This window comes from Colius striatus, unplaced genomic scaffold (genome assembly GCF_028858725.1).
Source record: "Colius striatus isolate bColStr4 unplaced genomic scaffold, bColStr4.1.hap1 scaffold_68, whole genome shotgun sequence".
Classification (NCBI taxonomy): domain Eukaryota; kingdom Metazoa; phylum Chordata; class Aves; order Coliiformes; family Coliidae; genus Colius; species Colius striatus.
Genome location: NW_026908537.1, coordinates 508,215 through 521,122, shown reverse-complemented (window position 1 = coordinate 521,122; position 12,908 = coordinate 508,215). Strand labels below are relative to the sequence as shown.

General features: G+C 55.0%; 1 protein-coding gene across 2 annotated transcripts in view; it reads left to right on the top strand.

The window, feature by feature from the left end:
• ALDOA (aldolase, fructose-bisphosphate A) overlaps window positions 1–12,908 on the top strand; it is a 38,358-nt gene that overhangs the window by 1,269 nt on the left and 24,181 nt on the right. The window contains exons 2-3 of one of the 2 annotated variants that reach the window (XM_062020203.1): window positions 3,879–3,992; window positions 9,711–9,922. In XM_062020203.1, coding sequence (XP_061876187.1) covers window positions 3,881–3,992; window positions 9,711–9,922 — 324 coding nt within the window. In that variant the 5' untranslated portion in view covers window positions 3,879–3,880. Of the gene's footprint in view, window positions 1–3,840; window positions 3,993–9,710; window positions 9,923–12,908 lie in introns of those variants that run through there. The other variant, XM_062020202.1, reaches the window with a different exon arrangement.

Sequence of the window (12,908 nt, the reverse complement as noted above, 5' to 3'; positions counted from 1 at the left end):
AAAAGGGGCAAGCTTGGGGTGAAAAGGGGCAAATTGGGGGGAAAGGGGCAAATTTAGGGGTGAAAGGGGTAATTTGGGGTGAAAAGGGGCAGATTCGGGGTGTAAAGGGGCAGGTTTGGGGTGAAAAGGGGCAGATTTGGGGTGTAAAGGGGCAGATTTGGGGTGAAAAGGGGCAAATTGGGGTGTAAGGGGCAAGTTTGGGGTGAAAAGGGGTAGATTTGGGGTGAAAGGGGGCGAATTTAGGGGTGAAATGGGCAGATTTGGGGTGAAAAGGGAGAAGTTTGGGGTGAAAGGGGAAAATTTAGGGGTGAAAGGGGCAGATTTGGGTTGAAAGGGGCAAATTTGGGGTGACAGGGGCAAGTTTGGGGTGAAAAGGGGCAAATTTAGGGGTGGAAGGGGCAGATTTGGAGTGAAAAGGGACAAGTTTGGGGTGAAAAGGGGTGAATTGGGGTGAAAGGGGCAGATTTGGGGTTGAAAGGGGCAAATTTGGGGTGAAAGGGGCAGATTTAGGGTGGAGGGGGCAGATTTGGGGTGAAAAGGGACGAATTTAGGGGTGAAAGGGGCAGGTTTGGGGTGAAAAGGGGAGATTTGGGGTAAAAGGGGCAAGTTTGGGGTGAAAAGGGGCAAGTTTGGGGTGAAAAGGGACAAGTTTGGGGGTGAAAAGGGGCAAGTTTGGGGTGAAAGGGGCATATTTGGGGTAAAAAGGGACAAGTAAGGGGTGAGTTGGGGTGAATTGGGGTGAAAGGGGAAGATTTGGGGTTGAAAGGGGTAAATTTTGGGGTGAAAGGGGCAGATTTGGGGTTAAAAGGGGCAGATTTGGGTTGAAAGGGGCAAGTTTGGGGTGGAAGGGGCAAATTTAGGGGTGAAAGGGGAAGATTTGGGGTGGAGGGGGCAAATTTGGGGTGAAATGGGCAAATTTGGGGAGAAAAGGGGCAGATTTGGGGTGCAAAGTGCCAGATTTGGGGTGAAAGGGGAAGATTTGGGGTGGAGGGGGCAAATTTGGGGTGAAATGGGCAAATTTGGGGTGAAAAGGGGCAGATTTGGGGTGCAAAGTGCCAGATTTGGGGTGAAAGGGGAAGATTTGGGGTGGAGGGGGCAAATTTGGGGTGAAATGGGCAAATTTGGGGTGAAAAGGGGCAAGTTTGGGGTGAAAGGGGCAGATTTGTGGTGAAAAGGGGCAAATTGGGGTCGAAAAGGGCAGATTTGGGGTAAAAGGGGCAAATTTGGGGGACAATGGGGCACATTTGGGGTGAAAGAGGCAAATTTTTGGGGTGAAAGGGGCAAGTTGGGGGATTATGGGGCAGATTTGAGGGACTAAAGGGTGATTTTGGGGTGAAAAGGGGCAGATTTGGAGGTCTGGGGGGTGATTTTAGGGTGAGAAACACAGATGTAGGTCTCCAGAGGGTGATTTTGGGCTGAAAGGGGCAGATTTTTGTGTCATGAGGCAGATTTTTGGGGTGAAAGGGGCAGATTTTTGTGTCTTGGGGCAAATTTTTGGGGTGCAAGGGACAGATTTTGGGGTGAAAGGGGCAGATTTTTGGGGTGAAAGGGGCAGATTCTTGTGCCTTGGGGTGATTTTGGGGTGAAAGAGGCAGATTTTTATGTCATGAGGCAGATTTTTGGGGTGAAAGAGGCAGATTCTTGTGTTTTGGGCCTGATTTTTGGGGTTAAAGAGGCAGATTCTTCTGTCTTGGGGTGATTTTGGGGTGAAAAAGGCAGATTTCGGGGTGAAAGGGGCAGATTTTTGTGCCTTGGGCCTGATTTTGGGGTGAAAGGGGCAGATTTTTGGGGTGAAAGGGGCAGATTCTTGTGTCTTGGGGTGATTTTGGGCCGAAAAGGGGCAGATTTTTGTGCCTTGGGCCTGATTTTGGCAGTGAAAGGGGCAGATTCTTGTGTCTTGGGGTGATTTTGGGGTGAAAGGGGCAGATTTTGGGGTGAAAGGGGCAGATTCTTGTGCCTTGGGGTGATTTTAGGGTGAAAGGGGCAGATTTTTCGGTCATGGAGGCAGATTTTGGGGTGAAAGGGGCAGATTTTTCGGTCATGGAGGCAGATTTTGGGGTGAAAGGGGCAGATTTTTGTGTCTTGGGGTTGATTTTGTGCTGAAAAAGGGCAGATTTTTGTGTCTTGGCGCAGATTTTTGGGGTGAAAGAGGCAGATTTTTGTGTCTTGGGGTGATTTTGGGCTGAAAGGGGCAGATTTTTCTGTCATGGAGACAGATTTTTGGGGTGAAAGGGCAGATTTTTGTGCCTTGGGCTGATTTTGGGGTGAAAGGGGCAGATTCTTGTGTCTTGGGGTGAAAGGGGCAGATTTTTCTGTCATGAGGCAGATTTTTGGGGTGAAAGAGGCAGATTTTTGTGCCTTGGGGTGATTTTGGGGTGAAAGGGGCAGATTTTTGTGTTTTGGGCCTGATTTTTGGGGTGAAAGGGGCAGATTTTTTTGTCTTGGGCCTGATTTTTGGGGTGAAAGGGGCAGATTTTTGTGTCATGAGGCAGATTTTGGGGTGAAAGAGGCAGATTCTTGTGTCTTGGGGTGACTTTGGGCTGAAACGGGCAGATTTTTCTGTCATGGAGGCAGATTTTGGGGGTGAAAGGGGCAGATTCTTGTGTCTTGGGGTGATTTTGGGACGAAAAGGGGCACATTTTTGTGCCTTGGGCCTGATTTTGGGGGCGAAAAGGGCAGATTCTTGTGTCTTGGGCTGATTTTGGGGTGAAAGGGACAGATTTTTGGGGTGAAAGGGGCAGATTTTTGTGCCTTGGGGTGATTTTGGGCTGAAAAGGGGCAGATCTTTATTTTTTGGGGCTGATTTTGGGGTGAAAGGGGCAGATTTTGGGGTGAAAGGGGCAGATTCTTGTGTCTTGGGGTGATTTTGGGCCGAAAAGGGGCAGATTTTTGTGCCTTGGGCCTGATTTTGGCGGTGAAATGGGCAGATTCTTGTGTCTTGGGGTGATTTTGGGGTGAAAGGGGCAGATTTTTGGGGTGAAAGGGGCAGATTCTTGCATATTTGGGGTGATTTTGGGGTGAAAGGGGCAGATTTTTGGGTTCAAAGAGGCAGTTTTTTGTGTTTTGGGGTTGATTTTGTGCTGAAAAAGGGCAGATTTTTGTGTCTTGGCGCAGATTTTTGGGGTGAAAGGGGCAGATTTTTGTGTCTTGGCGCAGATTTTTGGGGTGAAAGAGGCAGATTTTTGTGCCTTGGGCCTGATTTTGGGGTGAAAGGGGCAGATTTTTGTGTCTTGGGGTGATTTTGGGCTGAAAGGGGCAGATTTTTCTGTCATGGAGGCAGATTTTTGGGGTGAAAGGAGCAGATTTTTGTGCCTTGGGCTGATTTTGGGGTGAAAGGGGCAGATTTTGGGGTGAAAGGGGCAGATTTTGGGGTGAAAGGGCAGATTTTTGTGTCTTGGGCCTGATCTTGGGGTGAAAGGGGCAGATTCTTCTGTCTTGGGGTGATTTTGGGGTGAAAGGGACAGATTTTTGGGGTGAAAGGGGCAGATTTTTGTGCCTTGGGCCTGATTTTGGGGTGAAAGGGGCAGATTCTTGTGTCTTGGGGTGATTTTGGGGTGAAAGGGACAGATTTTTGGGGTGAAAGGGGCAGATTTTGGGGTGAAAGGGGCAGATTCTTGTGTCTTGGGGTGATTTTGGGCTGAAAGGGGCCGATTTTGGGGTGAAAGGGGCCGATTTTGGGCCCAAACCGCGCAGCTTTCGTTCTGTTCGGGGTGAGAAGCGCCGCGCTCCGTCCCCAGCGGCTGCCTTTGGGGGGGGGGGGGGGGGGGGGGGCGGGAGGAGCCGCCATTGGCGCGGGCGGCGCCGTCACGTCGCGCTGCGCGGTGACGTCACTGAGCGCGGTGACGTCACTGAGCGCGGCCCGTGACGTCACCCCGCAGCCATGGCGCCGCCCGTGCCCGCGCTGACGCCCGAGCAGAAGCAGGAGCTGGCGGCCATCGCCCAGCGCATCGTGGCGCCCGGGAAGGGCATCCTGGCGGCCGACGAGTCCACCGGTGCGTGCTGGGAGGGACTGGGAGGGACTGGGGGGCGCTGGGAGCGGGGTGGGGGGGCGCCCGGTGAAGGCAACATGGCGGCCAATGGGCACTGGGATGGACTGGGAAGGGATTGGGAGGGGATTGAGGGCACTGGGAGGGGATTGGGGGGGGACTGGAAGGGTTTAGGGGGCACTGGGAGTCACTGGGAGGGACTGGGAGGGGACTGGGGGGCGCTGGGAGCGGGGTGGGGGGGCGCCCGGTGAAGGCAACATGGCGGCCTATGGGCACTGGGATGGACTGGGAAGGGAATGGGGGGGACTGGGGGGACTGGGAAGGGATTAGAGGGGGACTGGAAGGGTTTAGGGGGCACTGGGAGGCACTAGGAGGGGACTGGGAGGGACTGGGAGCGGGGTGGGGGGGCGCCCGGTGAAGGCAACATGGCGGCTTATGGGGACTGGGATCGACTGGGAAGGGACTGGGGGGGACTGGAAGGGTTTAGAGGGGACTGGGAGGCACTGGGAGGGACTGGGAAGGGATTAGAGGGGGACTGGAAGGGATTAGGGGGCACTGGGAGGCACTGGGAGGCGCTGGGAGCGGGGTGGGGGGGCGCCCGGTGAAGGCAACATGGCGGCCTATGGGCGCTGGGATGGACTGGGATGGACTGGGAGGGGATTGGGGGGGACTGGAAGGGTCTAGAGGGGACTGAGAGGCACTGGGGGGCACTGGGAGGCACTGGGAAGGGATTAGAGGGGGACTGGAAGGGATTAGGGGGCACTGGGAGTCACTGGGAGGGACTGGGAGCGGGGTGGGGGGGCGCCCGGTGAAGGCAACATGGCGGCCAATGGGCACTGGGATGGACTGGGAAGGGATTGGGAGGGGATTGAGGGCACTGGGATGGACTGGGAGGGGATTGGGGGGGGACTGGAAGGGTTTAGGGGGCACTGGGAGTCACTGGGAGGCACTGGGAGGGACTGGGGGGCGCCCGGTAAAGGCAACATGGCGGCCAATGGAGACTGGGATGGACTGGGAAGGGAATGGGGGGGGACTGGAAGGGTTTAGGGGGGACTGGGAGGCACTGGGATGGACTGGGAGGCACTGGGAAGGGATTAGAGGGGGACTGGAAGGGATTAGGGGGCACTGGGAGGCACTGGGAGGGAACTAAGGGACACTGGGGGGGACTGGGAGGGACTGGGAGCGGGGTGAGGGGGCGCCCGGTGAAGGCAACATGGCGGCCTATGGAGACTGGGATGGACTGGGAAGGGAATGGGGGGGACTGGGGGGGTTTAGAGAGGACTGGGAGGCACTGGGAGGGGACTGGGGGACACTGGGGGGCACTGGGAGCGGGGTGGGGGGGGGCCCGGTGAAGGCAACATGGCGGCCTATGGAGACTGGGATGGACTGGGAGGGGATTGGGGGGCACTGGGATGGACTGGGAAGGGAATGGGGGGGACTGGAAGGGTTTAGGGGGCACTGGGAGGCACTGGAAGGGGACTGGGAGGCGCTGGGAGCGGGGTGGGGGGGCGCCCGGTGAAGGCAACATGGCGGTCTATGGGGACTGGGATGGACTGGGGGGCACTGGGAAGGGATTGGGGGGCACTGGGATGGACTGGGAGGGGACTGGGATGGACTGGGAAGGGAATGGGGGGTACTGGGAGCAACTGGGAGGGGACTGGGATGGACTGGGAAGGGAATGGGGGGGACTGGAAGGGTTTAGGGGGCACTGGGAGGCACTGGGAGGGGACTGGGAGGCGCTGGGAGCGGGGTGGGGGGGCGCCCGGTGAAGGCAACATGGTGGCCTATGGGGACTGGGATGGACTGGGGGGCACTGGGAAGGGATTGGGGGGCACTGGGATGGACTGGGAGGGGACTGGGATGGACTGGGAAGGGAATGGGGGGGACTGGGAGCAACTGGGAGGGGACTGGGATGGACTGGGAAGGGGATGGGGGGCACTGGGATGGACTGGGAAGGGAATGGGGGGACTGGGAGCAACTGGGATGGACTGGGAAGGGAATGGGGGGGACTGGGAGGGGACTGGGATGTACTGGGAGGGGACTGGGATGGACTGGGATGTACTGGGATGGGTTTAGGGGGGACTGGGAGGGAATGGGGGGGCACCCAGTAAAAGCAACATGGCAGCCAGTGAGTATTGGGATGGACTGGGAGTAACTGGGAAGGGACTGGGGGGAACTGGGATGGACTGGGAGTAACTGGGAAGGGGTTGGGGGGCACTGGGATGCACTGGGAGTAACTGGGAAGGGACTGGGGGGCACTGGGGTGGACTGGGATGGACTGGGAGTAACTGGGAAGGGACTGGGGGGAACTGGGAGGGGACTGGGAGTGGTTTAGAGAGGACTGGGAGGGACTGGTGTGTACTGGGCTGAACTGCTTTATACTGGGCTGAAGTGGTTTATACTGGGCTGAACTGGTGTGTACTGGGCTGGACTGGTTTATACTGGGCTGAACTGGTGTGTACTGGGCTGGACTGGTTTATACTGGGCTGGACTGGTTTATACTGGGCTGAACTGGTGTGTACTGGGCTGGACTGGTTTATACTGGGCTGAACTGGTGTGTACTGGGCTGAACTGGTGTGTACTGGGCTGAACTGGTTTATACTGGGCTGAACTGGTTTATACTGGGCCGAACTGGTTTATACTGGGCTGAACTGGTTTATACTGGGATGGCACCTGTGAGTGTGGGGAAGCATCTGAGACCTTCAGGGTGACACCTGGGAGCTGTGGGGCTGCATTTAGAGACCAGTTGGGGTCCTTGGGCTGAACTGGTTTATACTGGGCTGAACTGGTTTATACTGGGCCGAACTGGTTTATACTGGGCTGAACTGGTTTATACTGGGATGAACTGGTTTATACTGGGATGGCACCTGTGAGTCTGTGGGAGCATCTGAGACCTCCAGGGTGACACCTGGGAGCTATGGGACTGCATTTAGAGACCAGTCGGGGTTCCTGGTGCACACCAGGCTGAACTGGTTCATACTGGGCTGAACTGGTTTATACTGGGCTGAACTGGTTTATACTGGGATGCCATCAGAGAGTGTGGGGAAGCATCTGAGACCTCCAGGGTGACACCTGGAAGCAGTCGGTGCAGCACGGGGAGATGATCAGTGGTGCATACTGGGCCGAACTGGTTTATACTGGGCTGAACTGGTTTATACTGGGCTGAACTGGTTTATACTGGGATGCCACCAGAGAGTGTGTGGGAGCATCTGAGACCTCCAGGGTGACACCTGGATGCAGCCAGTGCAGCATGGGGAGATTAGCAGGGTTGCATACTGGGCTGAATTGGTGTGTACTGGGCTGAACTGGTTTATACTGGGCTGAACTGGTTCATACTGGTCTGAACTGGTGTATACTGGGATGGCACCTGTGAGTGTGTGGGAGCATCTGAGACCTCCAGGGTGACACCTGGGAGCTACTGGGGCTGCATTTAGAGACCAGTAGGGGTTACTGGTGCATACTGGGCTGAACTGGTTTATACTGGGCTGAACTGGTTTATACTGGGATGGCACCTGCGAGTGTGTGGGAGCATCTGAGTCCTCCAGGGTGACACCTGGGAGCTGTGGGGCTGCAGTTAGACACCAGTAGGAGTCCTTGGGCTGAACTGGTGTATACTGGGCCGAACTGGTGTATACTGGGCCGAACTGGTTTATACTGGGCCGAACTGGTTTATACTGGGCTGAACTGGTTTATACTGGGATGCCACCAGAGAGTGTGTGGGAGCATCTGAGACCTCCAGGGAAGCAGTCGGTGCAGCACAGGGAGATGATGAGTGGTGTGAACTGGGCCGAACTGGTTTATACTGGGTTGAACTGGTTCATACTGGTCTGAACTGGTGTATACTGGGATGGCACTAGAGAGTGTGTGGGAGCATCTGAGACCTCCAGGGTCACACCTGGGAGCTACTGGTGCAGCACGGGGAGATGATGAGTGGTGCGAACTGGGCTGAACTGGTTTATACTGGGCCGAACTGGTTTATACTGGGCTGAACTGGTTTATACTGGGCCGAACTGGTTTATACTGGGCTGAACTGGTGTATACTGGGCTGAACTGGTTTATACTGGGATGCCACCAGAGAGTGTGTGGGAGCATCTGAGACCTCCAGGGTGACACCTGGATGCAGCCAGTGCAGCATGGGGAGATTAGCAGGGTTGCATACTGGGCTGAACTGGTGTGTACTGGGCTGAACTGGTTTATACTGGGATGAACTGGTTTATACTGGTCTGAACTGGTTTATACTGGGATGGCACCTGTGAGTGTGTGGGAGCATCTGAGACCTTCAGGGTGACACCTGGGAGCTACTGGGGCTGCATTTAGAGACCAGTCGGGGTCCTTGGGCTGAACTGGTGTGTACTGGGCTGAACTGGTGTATACTGGGCTGAACTGGTGTATACTGGGCTGAACTGGTTTATACTGGGATGGCACCTGCGAGTGTGTGGGAGCATCTGAGACCTCCAGAGTGACACCTGGAAGCAGCTGGTGCAGTATGGGGAGATTAGCAGGGTTGCATACTGGGCTGTACTGGTGCATACTGGGCTGTACTGGTGCATACTGGGCTGAACTGGTTCATACTGGGCTGAATTGGTTTATACTGGGTTGAACTGGTGCATACTGGGCTGAACTGGTTTATACTGGGATGGCACCTGTGAGTGTGTGGGAGCATCTGAGACCTTCAGGGTGACACCTGGGAGCTATGGGGCTGCAGTTAGACACCAGCAGAGGTTCCTGGTGCACACCAGGCTGTACTGGTTCATACTGGTCTGAACTGGTTTATACTGGGCTGAACTGGTTTATACTGGGATGCCACTAGAGAGTGTGGGGAAGCATCTGAGACCTCCAGGGTGACACCTGGGAGCTATGGGGCTGCAGTTAGAGACCAGTAGGGGTTACTGGTTTATACTGGACTGAACTGGTTTATACTGGGCTGAACTGGTTTATACTGGGAGGAACTGGTTTATACTGGGATGCCACTAGAGAATGTGGGGAAGCATCTGAGACCTCCAGGGTGACACCTGGGAGCAGTCGGTGCAACATTTAGAGACCAGTCGGGGTTACCGGTTTATACTGGGTTGAACTGGTTTATACTGGGTTGAACTGGTTTATACTGGGCTGAACTGGTGCATACTGGGCTGAACTGGTGCATACTGGGCTGAACTGGTTTATACTGGGATGGCACCAGAGAGTGTGTGGGAGCATCTGAGACCTCCAGGGTGACACCTGGGAGCTATGGGGCTGCATTTAGAGACCAGTTGGGGTCGTTGGGCTGAACTAGTGTGTACTGGGCTGAACTGGTGTATACTGGGCTGAACTGGTTTATACTGGGACGAACTGGTTTATACTGGGATGGCACCAGAGAGTGTGTGGGAGCATCTGAGACCTCCAGGGTGACACCTGGATGCAGCCAGTGCAGCATGGGGAGATTAGCAGGGTTGCATACTGGGCTGAACTGGTGTGTACTGGGCTGAACTGGTTTATACTGGGACGAACTGGTTTATACTGGGCTGAACTGGTGTATACTGGGCTGAACTGGTTTATACTGGGACGAACTGGTTTATACTGGGATGCCACTAGAGAGTGTGTGGGAGCATCTGAGACCTTCAGGGTGACACCTGGATGCAGCCAGTGCAGCACGGGGGGATGATCAGTGGTGTGAACTGGGCCGAACTGGTTTATACTGGGCCGAACTGGTTCATACTGGTCTGAACTGGTTCATACTGGGCACAGGCAGCATCGCCAAGCGCCTGAGCTCGGTGGGGGCGGAGAACACGGAGGAGAACCGGCGCTGGTACCGGCAGCTGCTGTTCACGGCGGACGGGCGCGTGGAGCCCTGCATCGGCGGCGTCATCCTGTTCCACGAGACGCTGTACCAGAAGGCGGACGACGGGCGCCCCTTCCCCCAGGTCATCAAGGGCAAGGGCGCCGTGGTGGGCATCAAGGTGAGGGGCACCCCAAGGGGGGTGGGCACACGCTGGGGTGAGCCCTGGCAGCAAGGCTGGCGCTTTGTAACCAGAATCAGGCACTTTGAACCCCAAATCGGGCACTTTGAACCCAAATCAGGCACTTTGCACCCAAAGCTGGCACTTTGAACCCCAAATCGGGCACTTTGCACCCAAAGCTGGCACTTTGAACCCCAAATCGGGCACTTTGCACCCAAAGCTGGCACTTTGAACCCAAAGCTGGCACTTTGCAACCCCAAAGCTGGCACTTTGAACCCAAAGCTGGCACTTTGCAACCCCAAATCGGGCACTTTGAACCCAAATCAGGCACTTTGAACCCAAAGCTGGCACTTTGAACCCAAAGCTGGCACTTTGCACCCAAATCGGGCACTTTGAACCCCAAATCGGGCACTTTGAACCCAAAGCTGGCACTTTGAACCCAAAGCTGGCACTTTGCAACCCCAAATCGGGCACTTTGAACCCAAAGCTGGCACTTTGCAACCCCAAATCGGGCACTTTGCACCCAAAGCTGGCACTTTGCACCCAAAGCTGGCACTTTGAACCCAAAGCTGGCACTTTGAACCCAAAGCTGGCACTTTGAACCCAAAGCTGGCACTTTGCAACCCCAAATCGGGCACTTTGAACCCAAAGCTGGTACTTTGCAACCCCAAATCGGGCACTTTGAACCCAAAGCTGGCACTTTGCAACCCCAAATCGGGCACTTTGCACCCAAAGCTGGCACTTTGAACCCAAAGCTGGCACTTTGCACCCAAAGCTGGCACTTTGAACCCAAATCAGGCACTTTGAACCCAAAGCTGGCACTTTGAACCCAAAGCTGGCACTTTGAACCCAAAGCTGGCACTTTGAACCCCAAATCGGGCACTTTGAACCCAAAGCTGGCACTTTGCAACCCCAAATCGGGCACTTTGAACCCAAATCAGGCACTTTGAACCCAAAGCTGGCACTTTGAACCCAAAGCTGGCACTTTGCAACCCCAAATCGGGCACTTTGAACCCAAATCAGGCACTTTGAACCCAAAGCTGGCACTTTGAACCCAAAGCTGGCACTTTGAACCCAAAGCTGGCACTTTGCAACCCCAAATCGGGCACTTTGAACCCAAAGCTGGCACTTTGCAACCCCAAAGCTGGCACTTTGCAACCCCAAAGCTGGCACTTTGAACCCAAATCAGGCACTTTGAACCCAAAGCTGGCACTTTGAACCCAAAGCTGGCACTTTGCAACCCCAAATCGGGCACTTTGAACCCAAATCAGGCACTTTGAACCCAAAGCTGGCACTTTGCACCCAAAGCTGGCACTTTGAACCCAAAGCTGGCACTTTGCAACCCCAAATCGGGCACTTTGAACCCAAAGCTGGCACTTTGAACCCAAAGCTGGCACTTTGAACCCAAAGCTGGCACTTTGAACCCAAATCAGGCACTTTGAACCCAAATCAGGCACTTTGAACCCAAAGCTGGCACTTTGAACCCCAAATCAGGCACTTTGAACCCAAAGCTGGCACTTTGAACCCAAAGCTGGCACTTTGAACCCCAAATCGGGCACTTTGAACCCAAATCAGGCACTTTGAACCCAAAGCTGGCACTTTGAACCCCAAATCGGGCACTTTGAACCCAAAGCTGGCACTTTGAACCCAAAGCTGGCACTTTGAACCCCAAATCGGGCACTTTGAACCCAAAGCTGGCACTTTGAACCCCAAATCGGGCACTTTGAACCCCAAAGCTGGCACTTTGCAACCCCAAATCGGGCACTTTGAACCCCAAAGCTGGCACTTTGAACCCCAAATCGGGCACTTTGAACCCAAAGCTGGCACTTTGTAACCCAAATTGGGCACTTTGCAACCCCAAATCGGGCACTTTGAACCCCAAATCGGGCACTTTGAGCCCCAAATTGGGCACTTTGCACCCCAAATCGGGCACTTTGAACCCAAAGCTGGCACTTTGCACCCCGAATCTGGCACTTTGCACCCCAAAGCTGGCACTTTCACCCCAAATCTGCCCCTTTGCGCCCCAAAATCTCCTTCCTGAGCTCCAAATCTGCCCCTTTGCCCCCAAATCTGCCACTTTGCAATGCAAATCTGCCCCTTTCACCGCAAATCTGCCCCTTTGCACCCCAAATCTGCCCCTTTCAACCCAAATCTGCCCCTTTGCCCCCAAATCTGCCCCTTTGCACCCCAAAATCTCCTTCCTGAGCTCCAAACCTGCCCCTTTGCACCCCAAATCTGCCCCTTTGCACCCCAAATCTGCCCCTTTGCACCCCAAATCTGCCCCTTTCACCCCAAATCTGCCCCTTTGCACCCCAAAATTGACCCTTTGCACCCCAAAATCTCCTTCCTGAGCTCTAAATCTGCCCCTTTGCACCTCAAATCTGCCCCTTTCAACCCAAATCTGCCCCTTTGCACCCCAAAATCTCCTTCCTGAGCTCCAAACCTGCCCCTTTGCACCCCAAATCTGCCCCTTTGTAACCCAAATCTGCCCCTTTGTAACCCAAATCTGCCCCTTTCACCCCAAATCTGCCCCTTTGCACCCCAAAATTGACCCTTTGCACCCCAAAATCTCCTTCCTGAGCTCTAAATCTGCCCCTTTGCACCTCAAATCTGCCCCTTTCAACCCAAATCTGCCCCTTTGCACCCCAAAATCTCCTTCCTGAGCTCCAAACCTGCCCCTTTGCACCCCAAATCTGCCCCTTTGTAACCCAAATCTGCCCCTTTGTAACCCAAATCTGCCCCTTTCACCCCAAATCTGCCCCTTTGCACCCCAAAATTGACCCTTTGCACCCCAAAATCTCCTTCCTGAGCTCTAAATCTGCCCCTTTGCACCTCAAATCTGCCCCTTTCAACCCAAATCTGCCTCTTTGCACCCCAAATCGGGCACTTTGAACCCCAAATCGGGCACTTTGAACCCCAAATCGGGCACTTTCAACCCAAATCTGCCCCTTTGCCCCCAAATCTGCCCCTTTGCCCCCAAATCTGC